The sequence below is a fragment of the Marmota monax genome, unplaced genomic scaffold, assembly GCF_021218885.2.
Source record: "Marmota monax isolate L192 unplaced genomic scaffold, Marmota_monax_Labrador192_F-V1.1 WCK01_AAM20220418_F8-fsc00127, whole genome shotgun sequence".
In the NCBI taxonomy this organism is placed as follows: domain Eukaryota; kingdom Metazoa; phylum Chordata; class Mammalia; order Rodentia; family Sciuridae; genus Marmota; species Marmota monax.
In genome coordinates, this window is record NW_026692894.1 from 4774930 (window position 1) to 4793788 (window position 18859).

Genomic DNA, 18859 nt, shown 5'->3' on the forward strand with positions numbered 1-18859 from the left:
ATACAAAATTTTCTATGGGCCTAGGAACTTCAGAAGGCCCAGCAGGGTGGAAGGGTGAAAGAGAAAACAACCATTGCTCTCAAGTTGAGAAAGGCATGCCCTCAGGCATGATGGTACAGAGCCATGATATTTGCATCACACTTTAGGTTGATGAATGCATGCCCAACCACCCTTTGACATAAGTGTTTTCCTGTCTGCCTCAAGGCAAGGTGAGGGGGGTTTGTGGGTGCAGGGAATTTAATGATCCTCATGGAACCTTACTCTTTTCCCAATTGATGAAAAAAAAAATTATTAATTTAATAATGCTCCAAATGGGAAACATGCCTACCCTCCCACTCTATAAAAATAAAAGAGCCCAGGAAATAAAATTCCAAAAAGACTAAACTGATTTTCACCCAATTCTTTCCAAAGCTACTTGTGGACCCCTCAAGGAAATTAAGGCAGGCACCCTGTCATGCTTCCAAACAATGTAGCTGTTAGTACTGTAAGTTTGAAAAGATAAATTCTAACAGTTTGCTAAATTTCATCAAAGAAATTCAAGTCACCCCACTAATCTAAGTAAACTTTTATCAAACTACTAATTATAGTACATAAAAGGCAGAAAATACAGCAGGTTTTAAAGATGCAAAAAAAAAATACATAAAAATAATCAAATGGGTGATCGCTTTAGTGACACATATACTAAAATTGGAACAATTCAGAGAAGATTAGCATAGCCCCTGCTCAAGGATGGCGCGCAAATTCATGAAGCGTTCCATATAAGCACTTGCCTTGCAAGTGTGAGGCACTGGGTTTGATCCTCAGCACCAAATAAAAAAATAAAGAAATGTGCCCACCTACAACTAATATATATATATATATATATAAAATAATCAATGGGAGAAGTAGCCAAGTTGAATGAAATAAATTATAGGCAATCTTATAGAGGAATTTTATTCCTGTGAGCTTTACTCTTCTGTTGATTTAATGTGTTTTTGGTGACCATTAAAACTGAACATTTTCAATCTGACTGAAAATGCTTAATTACAACATTCTCGAATGGTTTCTGGATGGCCACAGCTCAGGGATGATGAGGCTTAGAGGCCCTCACAAGCCCTGAGAGCCAAGTCATAGATCACATTTCCTCTCCGCTGCCCTCACTATTCTTGAAGTAGAGCCACTTCCCCAGAGAGCCTCCTAATTGCTACAGACTCGGTTCCATTGACATCAGAGCAACTTCTGCTCAGATGAAGATGTAAGTTTTCATACTGAGATCTGGCATATTTGTGAGGCTCCAAGTCTCCAGCCTGATGGTGTGAGCATCTGCCACCTGCTCTGTCTGCAGACTAGAGACGCTGCAGAGGTATGGGCTAAGCCACAGGGGCAGCTAGTGGCCATGTGATGCCCGGCTACTCTACAATCTCCTTACAGAAGCAAGAGATAAGTTACCTCCTGCAGAGCCTGGGCCAGCTGTTGCTTGAGATCTTCTTCTCCTTGCTCTTTATCCAAACCCTGCAAAGCCAAAACAAAATGAAAGGTTTTCCTATTAAAAAAGGGGGAAAAACTGACAGGAGTAAACATCAAGGATGAACAAACAACATGAATCAGCAAAAGGACTTGTTTTGGACTTGTTTTGGACTTTGCAGTGACTAAGTGACTTTTTAGTTGTAAACATGTTTTTGGTTATAGGATGACTAGATAGTATGCCCATGTTAGATAAGTTGATGATGTAACTAGGTAGTGTGCTTATGTTAGATAAGTTAGACATAAACAAGTTTGTTGTAAACATATAGAGTATATAAGCGCGAGGGAAACTCCATGTATTTGCTCACAATCAACTCTCATCGCCTGAGAGTAAGATCGTGCAGTGTGAGCCAGCCACCTCGTGTATTGCTTTGTGTGGTGTGCGAATAAACCAGCATTTCAAAAGGCAATCGAGTTCGTGCTTGGTGTTCGCGTACGTCGCGGTCCGGGGTCCAGTGCAGATATCCGGAAGGGAACTCCTGGTAACCAGACAAGGCTGAGAAGCTGCTCATGACAAAAACCCAACAAGGAGCAGAACCTATGAGCTAGTGTTGGAACCTAGAAATAACAGAGGTCAGTGAGCAGGTTGAAATCTCTTCACTCTCACCTAAAGCTTATGGCAGTAAAGGATTTGAGCAGTTATCCCCACAAACACTACACACCTCAGGACTGTCAGCTTTAAGCCACCACTTGGGTGGTTCTGGAACAGTCCATGCCTCCTTCACTGGCTAATGCCAAGACACCCCAAAGGATATAAACTGAGAACTTCTGAATCTAAACTCAGACATAATGTCTAATGCTGGGACTCAGAAGATCTTCTATGTTTTTTCCCTAAATTCTGGTCACCCTGTCTCCTCATTCTGAGACCACTTTTTGCTTATAAACTAGTCTTCCTGTCCCCCAGCATGAGCTTATGTTATATTTCCTCCACCTGACGGTGTGAGCGTCCGCCAAAGCTGCGATAATGCAAGCCTTCCACAATCTCATTAATCTAGTCCAGCTTCTTCCAAAAGAACCTCTGGGCTCTTCCCTCCTTAAGAATTACCTACCCATTTAGTATGCCCACATGAAATTGTAGTCTGGTTTAGAAACTCAATGAAAACTGTTTTCCTATTATATTATGTGCATAATACATCTTGTCTCTTCAACAGGATGAATTACTTAATGGCAAAAACCATTTATTAAGCATTTTTTGCCCAGCAGAACTTCTTAGTGCCAGGCATCATGGTTACCCAAAAAACAAAAGCAACAAAAAAAAATCTATGTGAACTTCTGAACAAGGAGCAGGGGTAGGCTAAATCCCCAGGGTTGGGTGGGCAGAAGGAAATGCAGCTAGGACTATATACACTTTGCTTTGAGCCATTAATACACGACCCCTGGAGAAATTCTCTAAACCAGGCTTTTTCACCTTTAGTTAACATTTGGCTACAGGAATAGGTTTTGCACCTATACCTTGAAGCATACAGAATGGCCACAAATATTAACAGTAACTCTTCAGGATGTAGCTCAGTGGTAGAGTGCTTACCTAGCATGCGTGAGATCCTGAGTTTAATCCCCATCATCACAAAACAAAGAGTAACTCTTATTCCTGAACACATTATCCCTTCAAGAGGGTTCTGTTCTAGTGAAGGTTTGACACACTAAATACGTAGAGATAAAACACCCTTTATTAATCTAAAGAACTAGTCTAGGCTAGATAAGGGAAACAAAAAGGTACACACATGCAACAGTATATACCCTAAAAATAGCTTCATTTTTTAAAAAATATTTTTTTAGTTATACATGGACACAATATCTTTACTTTGTTTATTTATTTTTATGTGGTGCTGAGGATCGAACCCAGTGCCTCACATGTTTGAGGCAAGCGCTCAGCCACTGAGCCCCAGCCCCAGCCCTAAAAAAGAGCTTCTTAATCCATGTTCTCTGCTACTACTAGCCAGCTCAAAGGGATAACAGAAATTAGAATGAAATTTATAAATTGTTCAGAAATAAGCCAGTTGTTGTTCCTTGCCCTGAGCAACCTAAGCAAAAATAAAAGCTTATTCACTTCAGTTGTGATTGGTCCTTCTTATTTCTAAGTCAACAACAGAGAATTCCTGACATTCAACAATACCTGAGCAAACGGGTGGGAGTAATGTGTGGTTCCTGCCAGATGGGAACTGACATTTTGAGTAGGAACAGAATCAGGTTTGCCTAAAGCTTGTGCAAAAGCTTGTCATCTAAGCAAATGATTCAGGCATGGAAACACATTTAGCATTATTTTGACACCACCAAGACAGTCATCCCAGTAAAGGAAAGTAAGTGGCTTATCATTTCAACATAATACCAGAGTCATGGTGTCCCTGTCCTCAGCATGCTGGATGCTCAAGACTGAAACAAAAACATTTTCTGTTTTTCTAGCCTCTGACCTCTTAGGTTAGCTACAGAGTGGACTCATCCTCAGAGCTAACAAACTGTCAGGTACAAGGGCAGAGTAACCAGCTGACCTACTGCCTTGCAGCTAAGTGATTTGGCTTTGATCACTGAGCAAAGACAGATAAGTCATGAGGTCAACTCTTGGCTTAATTGGAGTGGAATGTGGTTTTGTGCCATCCTGACCTTCATCCAACTTCTTCACCTGACAGTGGGTCTGAGATACCTTGGCTTGTATTCTGAGATCAGTTATGCTCTAGCTGGCTCTTTCAGTCATCATACCCTATATCTTGACACCCTAAGTCTGGCTCCTGGTCAGCATGCTCAAACTTTAACCCCCTTCTCAACTTTCTTCTCCCATTCTATCTCCTGTTTCTGGTACTCAAACATTTAGTCTCTGGACCAGAAATAGACAGCTCTAGATAGAGGTTCCCAAAGTAACAGCCCACCGATGGGCAACCTTGCCTTCCCTTCAGTGTGGTACCTGGAGATGCTGCTCCTCTTCCTGGAAAGTCTTTTCTAGTTGCTCTACTCTTGCCTGCTGCTGAGCCTGCTCTGCATACAGCTGGGACTGTAAGTCCTGCAGTTCCTGTTCCATTTTCATGATTTTCTTTGAGCTCCCCTTTTGGGTTTGCCTTTTCACATTCAGAACAGCAACTTGTTTTTCCTGCATCTGCGTTTTCAGCTTCAGAATCCTGGACATGGTCACCTTAAACAGCTCTAAGCTGCTCTGAGATGCTGAAGGATTTGAGGCTTTCTGCTTCTTTTGATGAGGCTCCATGACTTTGGGAGGGCCAGGGCAAATACTAGCCCCTGGGGTCTTCTCATGTGCTTCAAGAGAAGTCAACTTAGGATCCAAATATTCAGAGGGTTCACCTTTCCCATGTGACTTCAGTGGCTGACCAGGTTCACATGACACTTTACTTATTTTGGATTTCAAATTTGAGGGGCCTTCAGCTGCAAGACCCTCCAATTCATCTAAACTAAATTTCCTTTTAGTTCTCAAGTCCTTATCTTTTTCATTCATCTGGTCACTCTTTGGGGACAGATAGGGATAAATTTTCTCCCATTCTTCTTCAGTAACTTCATATTCATACTCTGCATTCTCCTTATTTTCCAGAGGCACCCCAAGCTGGATGTGGTCTCCCTTATGGATGAAATAAAGCTTTAATGGTTCCAGGCGCTCTCTGTTCAACCAAACACCATTCAGACTCTGGGGAAAGGGAAAGAAAGATTAAGTAAGTTTCCTGGTTTTGCTCTTCTTTTTTTTAATCTTTTTTTTTTTTTTTTTTTAGTTGTCAACGGACCTTTATTTTATTTATTTATATGTGGTGCTGAGAATTGAACCCTGTGCCTCACACATACTAGGCAGGGACTTTACCATTAAGCCACAACCCGAGCCCAGTTTTGTTCTTCTTAATGAAATTTCTCACCTGCTGCTGCAAAACCTTCTGCCTTTTCAGAACAAACACCCTTGAGAACAAATAGAAAAGAAAGGTCCATAAACCACCATCCTTAGAAACAGCATTCTTCAAACAGTGCTTTGGCTTTTTACCCATATTTCACATTCATGCCTCCACTGAGAACTGCCTGGAAAACAGGCAAGAATCACCTTATTATTGGTGGATAAATTGCTCAAACACATGCAATAGCACTAAAGGAAACTGAAACTGAATTGTTCTTATTGACCTAAACTGCAGGCAATAGCCCAAGAATGGAAAAATTGCTATTAGCGAAGGAAGCGTCACCTAATAGTGAAGTCCACAAGGCCGGCTTGGCCAGGAATGCTGCTCAAGTACCGTTTCTGAAGTGATGCCTCAACACAATGAACAAAGCACTTCTCAATATGCATAAACGAAAAAAAGAATACCAATGCTCTGTACTAGGATCAAACTGTAGGTGGGATCTGGTCTAATTAATACCAACAAAGGCCCATAGTGGTTAAGTGCTAGAGCTCTGGACCCAGGCTTGGGCCCAGAGCCTGAAGCAACACCTTGGGCTTATTAACTGTATGTCTTTTCTGCAATTTATTTAACTTCTCTGTGCCTCAATTTTGTCTGTAAAATAGGGATGGTAAGGAGCAAATAAGATAATGTGCATAAAACATTATTATACGTGTTTAAGTATAAAGTAAATGCTTGATGTTTACTTGTCTGGTTTTAATGAAGTGTAAAGGTCAAGAATTTGGGGGTGGGGTGGGGGTGGCTCAGTGGTGGAGCACTTGCCTAGAATGCATGAGGCACTGAGTTCGATTCTTAGAACCACACAAATAATAAATAAGGTCCATCAACAACTAACTAACTAAATAAAAAACAATATGGAACTTGAGGCTGGGGTTGTGGCTCAGTGGTAGAGCACTTGCCTGGAATGTGTGAGGCACTGGGTTCAATTCTCAGCACCACATGTGAATAAATAGAGTAAAGGTCCATCAACAACAACAAAATTACCAAAAAAAAAAAAAAAAAGGAACCTAGATACACGTACAAATATGTAACAACAAATCCCATCATTAGCTACAACTATAATGGACCAACATAATCATAATTATTATTTGTTAATTACCAATAAAATAAAATAAAAATAAAAATTTTAAAAATTACAACTAAAATAAAATAAAAAGAATATGGAACCTGGGGGTGGGGATGTAACTTGGTAATAGAGTGCTTGCCTTGAAATCACAAGGACCTGGGTTCGATCCCCAGCACCATGAAAAAAAAAAAAAAAAAAAAACCATGGACCCTGCACCTGGAGTTAGGCTGCCTGGATTTATAATCTGTCTCTACCACTTACCAGCTGTATGACCTTGAGCAGATTTCTTGCCTCTTTATGGACCATTTACTTGCATCTATAAAATGGGGAATAATAACAGTCTCTCCCTCATGATCTTTTTGTGAATTTGATGAGTTAATGTGCAGTTAGAACAGTGCCTAGTCTGTGGCATTTTATAAATGTTCACTATTATTATATCCTGGCTCAACTGATTTATTAAGTCACTCCAATTCTAAGCTCCACATCTTACAAGGTAAATACATCAAGTGCAAAGGCAGAACAATTTTTTTTTTTTTTACTGGGGATTAAACCCAGGGGTACCAAGGTATATATGCCCAGACCTTTATTTTATTTTTTATTTTGAGACATTGTCTCACTAAGTTGCTGAAGCTGGCCTCAAACTTGCAATCCTCCTGTCTTAGACTCCCAAGACGCTGGAATTACAGGTGTGTATCACCATGCCCATCTGAAAACTTTTAGCAGCTGACTACAGAAAGAATAACCCAAGGGCACAAACAGGTGTGGGATTACATGGCACAGCCTATAAACGCAAAGGATTATCACGTGAAGCTGGGGTATTAATGGAAATGATAGGTCCTAGCTAAGGGATGCTAAACAGAAATGATAGGTCCACAAATAGATCTGAAACAAATGTAGGCTTTAGAGTTAACAGATATTGGTAGTTATTTTAACCCATATCAAGGACTTGACTTTAGGGGAGAGGCCAAAGATGAAACTCACTTCTGAACTGAGACTAAGACTTATGTTGGGGTTTGGGGATGTGACTCAGTGGTAGAGTGCTTGCCTAGCATGTCCAAGGTTCTGGGTTAGATCCCCAGCATTGGAGAAGGGAAAAACTTATCTTTATACTAGCAACTACAGCTGCTTACTTTTCAGCCAGAAAAAAATCCCTGATCAACCTGAATATGACAGAGGGCTTCACCACAAGGCACAGAGGATGAATGGGGAATAGAGATTGGATCTTAGCCATGGTTTGGTATTAGGCCTCTATTTCTGGCTTTTTCTATAGTATTTGGCTTGAGCAGAATATATGTGTGTGTGTGTGTGTATATATATACATACATACATACATAAATGCTAGTCAACCCACTTCCTTGGGCCTAACATGGCTCACCTGGCAACCTTCCCCCATTCTTCTACTCAGCCTAGGGGAATGATCAGTCCTGCTGACTCTGCATCAACACATAGGGAAAAAACAAAGGATGGGGATGGAGCCAGAACAATCCATTTGAGAACAATTTTAGAACATAAAAGTTGATTTTAGATTACACGTAGGAAAAAGGTCTCAGGCAAAGTAACGTGATATAGGTGGCCACCTGATGCCTGTATATAGAAATTTAAGAAAAGTCTTAAAAAGTAGCATAAATAGGTTATAGAAGCTCCAGGCTAGAAGGAACAAGCAACCTTTAAGAAACTGAAGCAAACTTTTGAGATGTCTTGCAGCCCTCCACTGGATTCTCTGCATTAACCCGTCTTAACAGGGTTCTTTTGGCCTGCAAAATAAGTTCTCAAAAATTTCCCAATACATTTTATCCTTGGATCCCTCTGTTTAACCATTCATCACTTTCTGGTGACACCTAGTGGTATAATTTGAACCACAGCTCTGAGTCAGGTCTGTTCCAAAGGTGACTACAAAATGATGAACAAACTATGACTGGATTAGGACAGTCAAGCCTTGCCCAGGAATATGGTCACGAATACAATGGTTTACATAAATCATGCTTTGTTCAAGGATTTTCTAATGTTGGTTTTCATAGTCACCAGCTTGGACAAGGTCCAGCAGCAGCAAAATTATAACCAGAGGAAAAACCTGCCTGAAGTCTTTCAGCCACCCTGCAGTCTCCAAGCCATCAATGGCAAAAAAAGATGGGATAGGGCACACCCTCCAGACACGTTACTTTACTCAAAACTCAATCTCTATCCAGCTACTTTTAAACAATTGTAAAAAACAGTGAAAACCCAAAACCCCAAGGCAATGTTTTCTTGGAGTTTTCTAGATGAGTTTGGCATCTTTCACTTAGCAGAATGGCTCTGAGATTTCTCCATGTTGCTGCATTATCAGAGGAGTTTAGTTTTTTATTGCTGAGTAGTATTGAGTGTATGAGTAACAGAATTCAGCCATTCCCTAGTTGTTTTTCCAGTTTTTGATGATTATGAATAAAACCACCTTAACATTCATGTACAAGTTGCTATGAGAGGATAAATTTTTGTTAATCTCGGGTAAATATTTTAGAAATAGGAAACTAGATAAATGTACTGCTTAACTCTTTTTAAAAAATCACCAAAGTGTTTTTTGGTTTTTTGTTTTGTTTTATTTTTAGATTGAAGGTGGAACCCGGGGGTGCTTTATCATGGAGCTACATCCCCCAAATTTTTATTTTTTTCTTTGGAGACGGGGTCTCACTCAGTTACTTAAGGGCCTCACTAATTTGCAGAGGCTGGACTCAAACTTGCAATCCTCCTTTCTCAGCTTCCTGAGTCACTGGGATTACAGGTGTGTATCACCACAGCCCACCATCAGTGTTTTTCAAAGTGGAGCTACTATTTTATATTCCTACTTGCAACGTATAAGAGTTCGAGTTACTCAGCATGCTCGCCAGAACTTGATACTGAGTTTTATTTTAGAAATCCTAAAAGGTGTGCATTGGTCAATATTTTGTGAAGTCATTTTTAGCTGGGGATGTAATTCAGTGATAGTGCACTTGCCTAGCATGCATGAGGCCTTGAGTTCAAACCCCAGTATTCCAAAAAAACTCAAATGAATAATTAAATAAATAAGTCTTTAATAAAAGTACAACATACAGGCATAAAAGTGCCCAAATAAATAACTAATTACAGAGTAAATATATCTTTTATAACAACCATGAAATTAAAAAAAAAATTATAGGCATTCCAGAGACTTCTACTATTTGGACATCCAGCCTCCAAAACCATTTAATATCCAGAACTCTATGTCTGGATCAGTCAAGATCCATTTGCAGGCAAGGAAATGGAAAAAAGATTTCCTGTGGGAAGACTTCCTGTCCCAAAGGAAGTGAATCACAAGAAGAGACCAACACTATCTCCCTGACTCCACTGGGCAGCAATGAATTCTACTCCCCAAGTACCAGTTACCTCCACTTTTCTTTTTTTTTTTTTTTTCACCTTTTTTCTTTTGAGACAGGGTCTCGATAAGTTGCTGAAGTGGCTTTGAACTTGTGATCCTCCTGCCTCAGCCTCCCCCTAGCAGCTGGGATTACAGGTGTGTACCACTGTGCCAAGCCACCTCTACTCTTAATTGTAACATCTCCATTTGTTTTGCAAACAGCATATGGGTACTGATGAGGCCATGGTATCCTAAATGGGATTTTTTTTTTCTGTTTAAATCATTGAGTATAAGAAGAAACTAAGGGCTGGGGATGTGGCTCAAGCAGTATCGCGCTCGCCTGGCATGCGCAGGGCGCTGGGTTCGATCCTCAGCACCACATAAAAATAAAATAAAGATGTTGTGTCCACCGAAAACTAAAAAATATATATTAAAAAATTCTCTCTCTCTTTAAAAAAGAAGAAGAAGAAGACGAAACTAACAAAAACTAAGCCTGACGTAATAGCACACACCTGTCTGTAATCCTAGCCGCTCAAGAGGATGAGACAGGAGGATCACGGGTCCAAAGCCAGCCTCAACAACAGTGAGACACTAAGCAACTCAGTGAGACCCTGTCTCTAAATAAAATACAAAATGGGCATGGGGGTGTTGCTCAGTGGTTGAGTGCCCCTGAGTTCAATCCCCGGTACTCCCCCCCACTAAAATAAAGAAGAAACTATAGGAGTCTGAGCCTTGCTTTAGAATTCACAGTGGAGGGCTGGCAATGTGGCTCAGTGGTAGAACACTTACTTGCCTATAATGTGTGAAACCCTGGGTTCCATCCCCAGCATTGTTAAAAAAAAAAAAAAAAGAAGAGAGAATTTACAGTGAACAAAAAGGTATCATCAAACCAGTTTTTAATCATTCTGACTCAAGAAAAATGCATAGAATTTCACACTGTGAACCCACGTAGTGAACAGGCCTGGTTAACTACAACACTTTCTTTCTCAACTCAAACTCCTACTGTGCTCACACAACGGGTCCACTCCTGCCTTTCCACTCACTCAGCTCTCGACTGCTTCTTGAAGAGGCTGGGAGTCTCTCCCTCAACACACGCCTTTTTTTTTCATATAGATGCAATAAGCCTAGTAGCTTATGTTCATCGATTGTCTATGATCTGTGCATTTTTTCCATGCACTCTTTTGATATATAGAAGTAGTTTCTGAGATTCACTGTTTCCTATGTTAACTGACAGAGATGCTGCCATAAGACCCAGGACACTGATGAATGGTGCTATTTGGACTTTCAACATGCTCCTTGGCAAGGTACCTCTGACGGGGTTATATTTTATTTCCATGTTCTAAGAAGGTGTTAGTACCATTTCTCAATGTTGTTCTTTAGACAGACTGGATCGATTCATTTTCCTTGTGTCTACAGTGTGGCTTTCTTCCTCAGTGTTCCAGGTTGAACAAATGCTACCCACAGTATCAGACTGTCTCACTGACTGACACTCATGGACATGCAATCACATTAGAAGGAGCAAGCACAAACTGTAACTTATTTACCAAATTTCCTTCTATTTGTAGCCTCACCTGCATTAGAGAAAGAAAAGCAATAATTTTACAGGCATTTTGAGTTGTTTCTTTGGATTCTTTTTGTTTGACCTGGTAAGGGGGGCGGGGTAAGGTTTACTCTTTTCAAACAAATGCCATGTGAAAAAAAAATCTAAAACACTGGCATCTTAGTAGGAATATGAAAATTATACTTTTCTCAAAAATTAAGTTGGAAAAATTTATTTACAAAATAATAATGATAAAAGGCAGAGTACTCTTTTTTGGCAGTTTTGATAAGCAAGGTCCTTGCTCCTAATGAAATGGATAAATAAAATTAGATAATACTATCTTAAAAAAGCATGCCAGCTTTGCCTAGTTTTGAACATTACATAATTTTGAACATTTAATGTTTAAAATGGAAAAAAGATATATAGATTATGTATGTATAATATATATATATAGTATTTTGTGTGTCTGGCTTCACAAAAGAAGCCACACACACACACACACACACACACATATATGTACATTTACTCTCATTCAATATTATGCTTGTGAGATATATCCATATTGTTGGATAGTGTCGTCATGCACTCATGTTTATTATAGTATAATGTTTCATTATAAGATATAAGACTACTCCACAGTTTGTTTATCCATTTTGTTGATGGACATTCCAGTTGTTTCTGGAGAGAGAAAATACTGTGTCATGAGCTAAATATGTTTAAATTTAGTAAGTAATGTCAAATACTTTTCCAAAATAGTTGTATCAATTTATTCCCATCAAATATAAAAGAACTCTACTTGTCCCATACCCTTGCCAGAACCTGGCACTACCAGTTTAATTTTAGCCATTCTGGTGAATGTGCAGTGTATTCCATTGTAGCTTTGATTTCCCTGAACACTAATGAAGCTGAATAACTTCATGAATATCAAACATTTGGAACATTCTTTTGTGAAGTGCCTGTCTTTTCCATTTTGCCTTTTTTTTTTTTTTTAAATAGATTTGGAGTTCTGTCGGTTATACAGCAAACATTCTACTGAGTCTGCCTTTCATTCATCTCACAGTATCTTTTGAAGTTCTAAATTTTGTAATACTACCATCAGTTTTCTTGTTTGTTTTTTTTTGTGTGTGTGTTTGTTTTGCTGTACTGGGCTAATCCCCAGAACCACACAAAATAATAAAAAATAATTTAAAAAGAGACTTGACAAATGACTTCAAAAATAACCACAACAATAATATCTTGCAGCAGAAATTCAAATCTCTCATCAGCAGAAGACAACTGCAATACTATTGTGCCAGAAAAAAGCCCGAAGGAAAGGGAGCATCTGTCAAGCCAAATAAGTAAGTAAACAAATGAGGGAAGGGGTTTACTTATGAAAATTGTTCCTAGGCAGGCACAGTGGTGCAAGCCTGTAATGCCAGCTACTTGAGAGAATAAAGGAGGAGGATCACAAGCCTCGGCAACTTAATGAAACCTTGTTTCAAAATAAAAAATAAAAAGGGCTGGAGGTGTAGCTCAGTAGTAGAGTGCCCTGGGTTTGATTCCCCAGTACCATGCTCCCCAACTCCACCAAAAACAAAAACAAAAAACCCTTGTCATAGCTTTTCCCAAAAGCCAGTCACCTCAAAAACAGAATCAAAATTAAGAGGTTTATGCCAGGCAAGGTGGCACATGCCTGTAATCACAGCAGCTCAGGAGGCTGACACAGGAGGATTACAGATTCAAGGTCAGCCTCAGCAACTTAGTGAGACCCTGGGGATGATGTGGCTCAGTTATTAAGTGCCCCTAGGTTCAATCCCTGGTACCAAAAAACAACAAAACAACAAAAAAGACCCAACTAAACTAAGAGGTTTAAACCAATTGTACAGAAAAGGTTTGGAAGAATGAGGAACCCATCTTTCCTCCAAATTAGCCAACTGAGACATAAAGAGTCACAATGATAATCATGACAGCCTTACAAGAAAGGGTACGAAGAAACACTGGAGTGCAACCCTAGAGCACAGCCATGACCTACTGCTAACACAGGCTGCTTCTATCATCCCTGTGGCTGACATTCCAGGAGTACTACATGAGTCAGCTGGTAGCTTCCCAACCTATTAAAATCTGCTAATCCCATACATGGATCACATCCATGTGGCTCATAACCAAAGATATGAGATATCTGCATAAAGATAGCAGCAGCAGAGAATTCACCTCTATTGCACTAATTCATTTCTTGAATGGCCAACTCTGATGAAGAAAACATCCTTCCTAAAGATTAATTTTTATTTTTATTTATGTATTTATTTATTTGAGGATGCCTCACTATGTTGCCCAGGCTGGTTTCAAACTCCCAGGTTCAAACAGTCCTCCTGGCTCATCCTCCCAAGTGCTGGGATTATAGGCACATGCCACTATTCCCGGCTCCTAAGGTGCTTCAAAATAAACTATTAGAGGCTTTAAAAACCTTAGCAGGGCATGGTGGCTCATGCCCGTAATCCCAGCAGCTTGGGAGGCTGAGGCAGAAAGATCGGGAGTTTAAAGACAGCCTCAGCAACTTAGCAAGGCTCTAAGCAACTCAGCAAGATCCTATCTCTAGGGATTGGGTTTGTGGCTCAGCTGTAGAGCGCTCATCTAGCACATGTGAGGGCCTGGGTTCAATCCTCAGCACCACATAAAAATAAATATATAAAGGTATTGACAACTACAACTAATATATATATATATATATATATATATATATATATATATATATATGCCCTGTCTCTAAATAAAATATAAAAAAGTCCTGGGGGGCTGCAATCGTGGCTCAGTGGTAGAGCACTCGCCTCGAACATGCGAGACCCTGGGTTTAATCCTCAGCACCACATAAAAATAAATAAATAAAGGTATTGTGTCCAACTACAACTAAAAAAGGAAAAAAGGCTCTGGGGATGTGACTCAGTGTTAAGCGCCCCTGGGTTCAATCCCTGGTACCAAGAAAGAAAAAAACTTACAGCTTAGATATGCATAATTTTCAATTTTTTAAAATCATGAAACTAGCATAGCAAATTGTTTATGTCCTCTATTGATATTTATCAACAGGGCACTGTAGAGAATCTTAATTTGAGTTTAAGTCATGGCTTATTCACTAACTCACCAGTTATTCACTCATTCACCAGTTTGGGAGGATAGTGTATCTCTGAGGCTCAGGTGTATCTGTGTCCACAGAAAGGGTTAAACTAGATAATTTCAGTACCAATTTCTATTCTGTTCATTGTACCTTACAAATAATATTGAAACAATTCACTTAGCTTTTAAATTAGCTCCTTCAAGGCAGCGCTAACTCAACTTAATTCTAGACCAGAAACATACTTTCTCCAACAGCTTACATCTAGTAGATTTATGCATGCAAAATGAGTCTGCTGGGCAGGCTTGTGGGATATCCTCCCTTCTAACAGGTACCTTTAAAATCCTTCCAATCAGAGCAGTGAAGCAGTATAAAATGATATCTAAAGATATTTCATACTTCTTAAATTTAATTGTTCATATTAGAATTTCTCTCACTTCACAGTCTTTCATTATATTCATGGGTACTAGTATATCTGCCTATCTGCACTTTAGGTAAGTCTTTTTTTGGAGGGGATTGGGGAGGCAACAGTGTCTTGCTATGGTATCCAGACTGGCCTTGAACTTGCACTCCTACTGATTCAGTCTCCTGAGTAGCTAGGTACTTCTTCATACTTCTTTTTTTCTCCCTTGTTTGTTTATTTATGGTACTGGAGACTGAACATAAGGGCACTCTACTACTGAGTTACATCCCCAGGTCTTTTAATTTTTTAAAAAAGTTTGAGACAGGGTTTCATTAAGTTGTCTAGGATGGCCTTGAACTTGTCATCCTGCTACATCAGCCTCCAAAATCTCTGGGTTATAGGCATGTACCACCACATCAGGCTAGCAAGGTACTTAATTGCTGGGTTTTATATGCTATTTCCCCTCCTTTGGGTCTTTTTGAAGTTATATATGACCTAACCTGGTATTTTTCATTCAACTGTACCATGTATACTGACCACTAGAGCAGTGTTTTTCAAATTTGTTTAAAGCAGAACAACTAATTTTTCCCCAAAGGAAATCTTCCACAGAAGATTTACTAATTTCTAAATTTACTAATATGTAAAACAGTTAAAAAAAAAAAAAAAAGGAGGAGAACTGGGATGTACATCAGTGGAGCATTTGCCTAGCACATGCAAGGCCCTAGTTCAATCTCCAATGCCAAAAATAGAGAAAGAGAAATAGATGAGGGAGGGAATTGCTCTGATTTAAAGGAGTGAGGAAGGAAAGGAGCTAAGTGCTCACTTTCTTTCTCCTCTCCTGTCCCCTGAGCTGTAGATACACTACAGAAATTTCAGCAGATTCCCAGAGTTCTGCATCTCAAAAGGGTCAATTCCTCCAGTAACTTAGCCTAGTTTTTGGAATAAGACCTACATCCCCAATTCAGATGTTTCCTTCATGGTAACAAATTTCAACCCAAGCATTAGAAATTATCTTGGCATAATCAAAATTATAGCAAAAAAAAAAAAAGAAATTTTTAAAAATTAATTTAAAAATAAATAAAAGCAATTAGGTGAATCTGTGAATTCCTGTACCTTGTTGTCCATAATTGTCCATTGACCCTCAGGATTCTGCTTCAAAACACAGTGGTTGCGAGAAATCATCAGAGGGCAAATTTTTGATACCAGTTGGTATGTGACACCAAATCCTCGGCCTATAGTCACCTGGGAAAACAACAACGATGCAAGAGAGATAATCAATCATTGTACTGAAAAAGGAGGTCCTTTATATCTTATCAACCAACAGTGTACACAAGCCCCAGTTTGAGAAACCAGATTCCTGTGGAATCCAAACAGTTCATTTGCTATCTCCTCTTCAGCTGCCAAGGGAGCCACCAAGTAGAAAGTCAAGAAACTGTGACAAGAAAAAGCTGAAGGAAGTTAAGACCCTGAAAGGTTATCTGGTTCAGGAAGCCATAACATGGAAGAATTCTTTCTACACAAGCCCATCAACTCTTCTTGAACACTGCCTTTATATAAGTCAGGCCTTAGGATTTTTTAATGGCTATAACTTGGATCTTTCTCTCTACAAATTCCATTTATTGGCCCTGGTTCTGCACTGGGGACCATCAGAAAATCTCTAATCCTCCTTCCACCTCATCTATAAAATGTCTACTGAGACTTCTCTCTCCCTGGCTGTGTTCCCAATTACTTCAACCTAATTCCCAGGGGATGGGTTTGAGTCTGTCATTCTAATGGGTCTGTGAAAGGACTCCTGGTTTGTCTTTATTCCTGGATACTGTATTAAGAAAATTAAATGTAATTTTACCACACAGTCAAATTCAAGTTATCACTTTCCCAGTTCTAGATATTATTAGCATAGAATGCAAATTGCATTTGCTTCCACAGCAGATACAGTACTCTGCCAATGTAATCTCAGACTTAGAAATGATTATATTTCTTGGTCTCCCCTCCCCCAAGAATTGTTATGCTAAGTCATGTCTCTTCCATTCTATACTTGACTAGTTGGGAAAATCTGGATTCAAGTGTAGGACCTTACATTGATTTCTATTAAATTTCATCTTGTTAGTCTAGGCTATCACACCAGTTTGTCAAGACTTTTCTGAATTTTTAATCGGCCATCTGATCAGACATATTCAATATACCTTCTAGATTCAGTCTCTCACCAAATTAACATGGCAGTTCATTCTGTACCTTCACTCAAGACACAGATAAAAAATATTGAAATTGGGGGACTGGGGTTGTGGATTAGCAGGAGAGCGCTCACCTAGCACGTGGGGCCCTGGGTTCAATCCTCAGCACCACATAAAAATAAATAAATAAGGCAAAGCAGAGCCTCCACTCGTGCCCGAAAGGTGGGCAGATCTGCGACCGACCAGCAGGACAGGCCCAGTGGCCTGCTGGTACGACAGACACGTCACCCCAATTGGAGTAGGGGCAGAACAGAGCCGCCACCAGCTCCCAGAACAGGCCCAGTGACCTGCCGGCGTGGTAGCCACGACACCCCAATTGGAATAAGGAGAGAGCAGAGCCGCCGCCCGCACCTGCAGGAAAGATACGCAAGCAGTATGAAAAGACAAGGAAAGAAAGGACCACAAGCAATGCAGGTCAACGCAACTTTAGAAGAGGTAACAGCTGCAGCAGATGGAATGTCAGATAAAGAATTCAGGATATACATGCTTCAGATGATCTGGAGTATCAAGGAAGACATTAAACAGCAAAATCAGACAATGAAAGATCACTTCGACAACGAATTACGCAAACAAATCCAGGAAGCAAAGGATCAACTATACAGGGAGATAGAGGTTATAAAAAACAAGCAATCAGAAATCCTAGAAATGCAGGAAGCAATAAACCAACTTAAAAACTCAATGGAGAATACTACCAACAGAGTAGAACACTTAGAAGATAGAACATCAGACAATGAAGACAAAGTATTTCAACTGGAAAAGAACATAGACAGCTCAGCAAGACTGTTAAGAAACCATGAGCAGAACATCCAAGAAATATGGGATAACATTAAGAGACCAAACTTAAGAGTCATTGGGATACAGGAAGGTACAGAGCTCCAAACCAAAGGAATGAGCAGTCTATTCAATGAAATAATACAAGAAAACTTCCCAGACTTGAAGAATGAGACAGAATCCCAAATCCTAGAAGCCTACAGGACGCCGAATGTGCAAAATCATAAGAGATCCACACCTAGACACATTATAATGAAGATGCCCAACATACAGAATAAGGAGAGAATTTTAAAAGCTACAAGAGAAAGGAAGCAGATTACATTTAGGGGCAAGCCAATCAGGATAACAGCTGATCTTTCAACACAGACTCTGAAAGCTAGAAGATCCTGGAATAACATATTTCAAACACTGAAAGATAATGGGTTCCAACCAAGAATTGTGTATCCAGCGAAATTAAGCTTCAGGATGGAGAATGAAATTAAAACCTTCCACGATAAACAAAAGTTTAAAGAATTCGCAGCTAGAAAACCATCTCTTCAAAACATCCTAGCCAAAGTATTACAGGAAGAGGAAATGGAAAATAACAATGAAAACCAACAGTGGGAGGTAGGACAGTAAAGGGGGGGGGGAAACAATCAAAGAGGAAAACAAACAATGTTTAGTAACAGAAATAAACAAATATGGCTGGAAGAACAACCCATATCTCAATAATAACCCTAAATGTTAATGGCTTAAACTCACCAATTAAGAGACACAGGCTAGTAGAATGGATCACAAAACAAGACCCAACAATATGCTGCCTACAGGAGACGCATTTGATAGGAAAAGACATACATAGGCTGAAGGTGAAAGGTTGGGAAAAATCATATCACTCATATGGACTTCGGAAACAAGCAGGCGTGTCCATACTCATATCAAATAAAATAGATTTCAAGCCAAAGTTAATCAAAAGAGATAAAGAGGGACACTACATACTGCTTAAGGGAACCATACACCAACAAGACATAACAATCATAAATATTTATGCCCCAAACAATGG

The 18859-nt window shown here is 39.6% G+C and overlaps 1 protein-coding gene and 1 non-coding gene across 3 annotated transcripts in view; one reads left to right on the plus strand and one right to left on the minus strand.

Moving 5' to 3' along the window:
• Rnf8 (ring finger protein 8) overlaps positions 1-18859 on the minus strand; it is a 52418-nt gene that overhangs the window by 21743 nt on the left and 11816 nt on the right. For both annotated transcript variants that reach the window (XR_006852983.2, XM_046450646.2), the window contains exons 2-4: positions 15932-16060; positions 4400-5128; positions 1429-1491 (exon numbers count right to left, since the gene is read on the minus strand). Coding sequence is in view for 1 of the 2 variants with exons in the window: in XM_046450646.2 (XP_046306602.1) it covers positions 1429-1491; positions 4400-5128; positions 15932-16060 (921 nt within the window). In the remaining variant the exon portion in view is untranslated. The remainder of the gene's footprint in view (positions 1-1428; positions 1492-4399; positions 5129-15931; positions 16061-18859) is intronic.
• Positions 658-764, plus strand: LOC124096793 (U6 spliceosomal RNA). Its single transcript, XR_006853017.1, has one exon. It is a non-coding gene; the product is annotated as a U6 spliceosomal RNA (small nuclear RNA).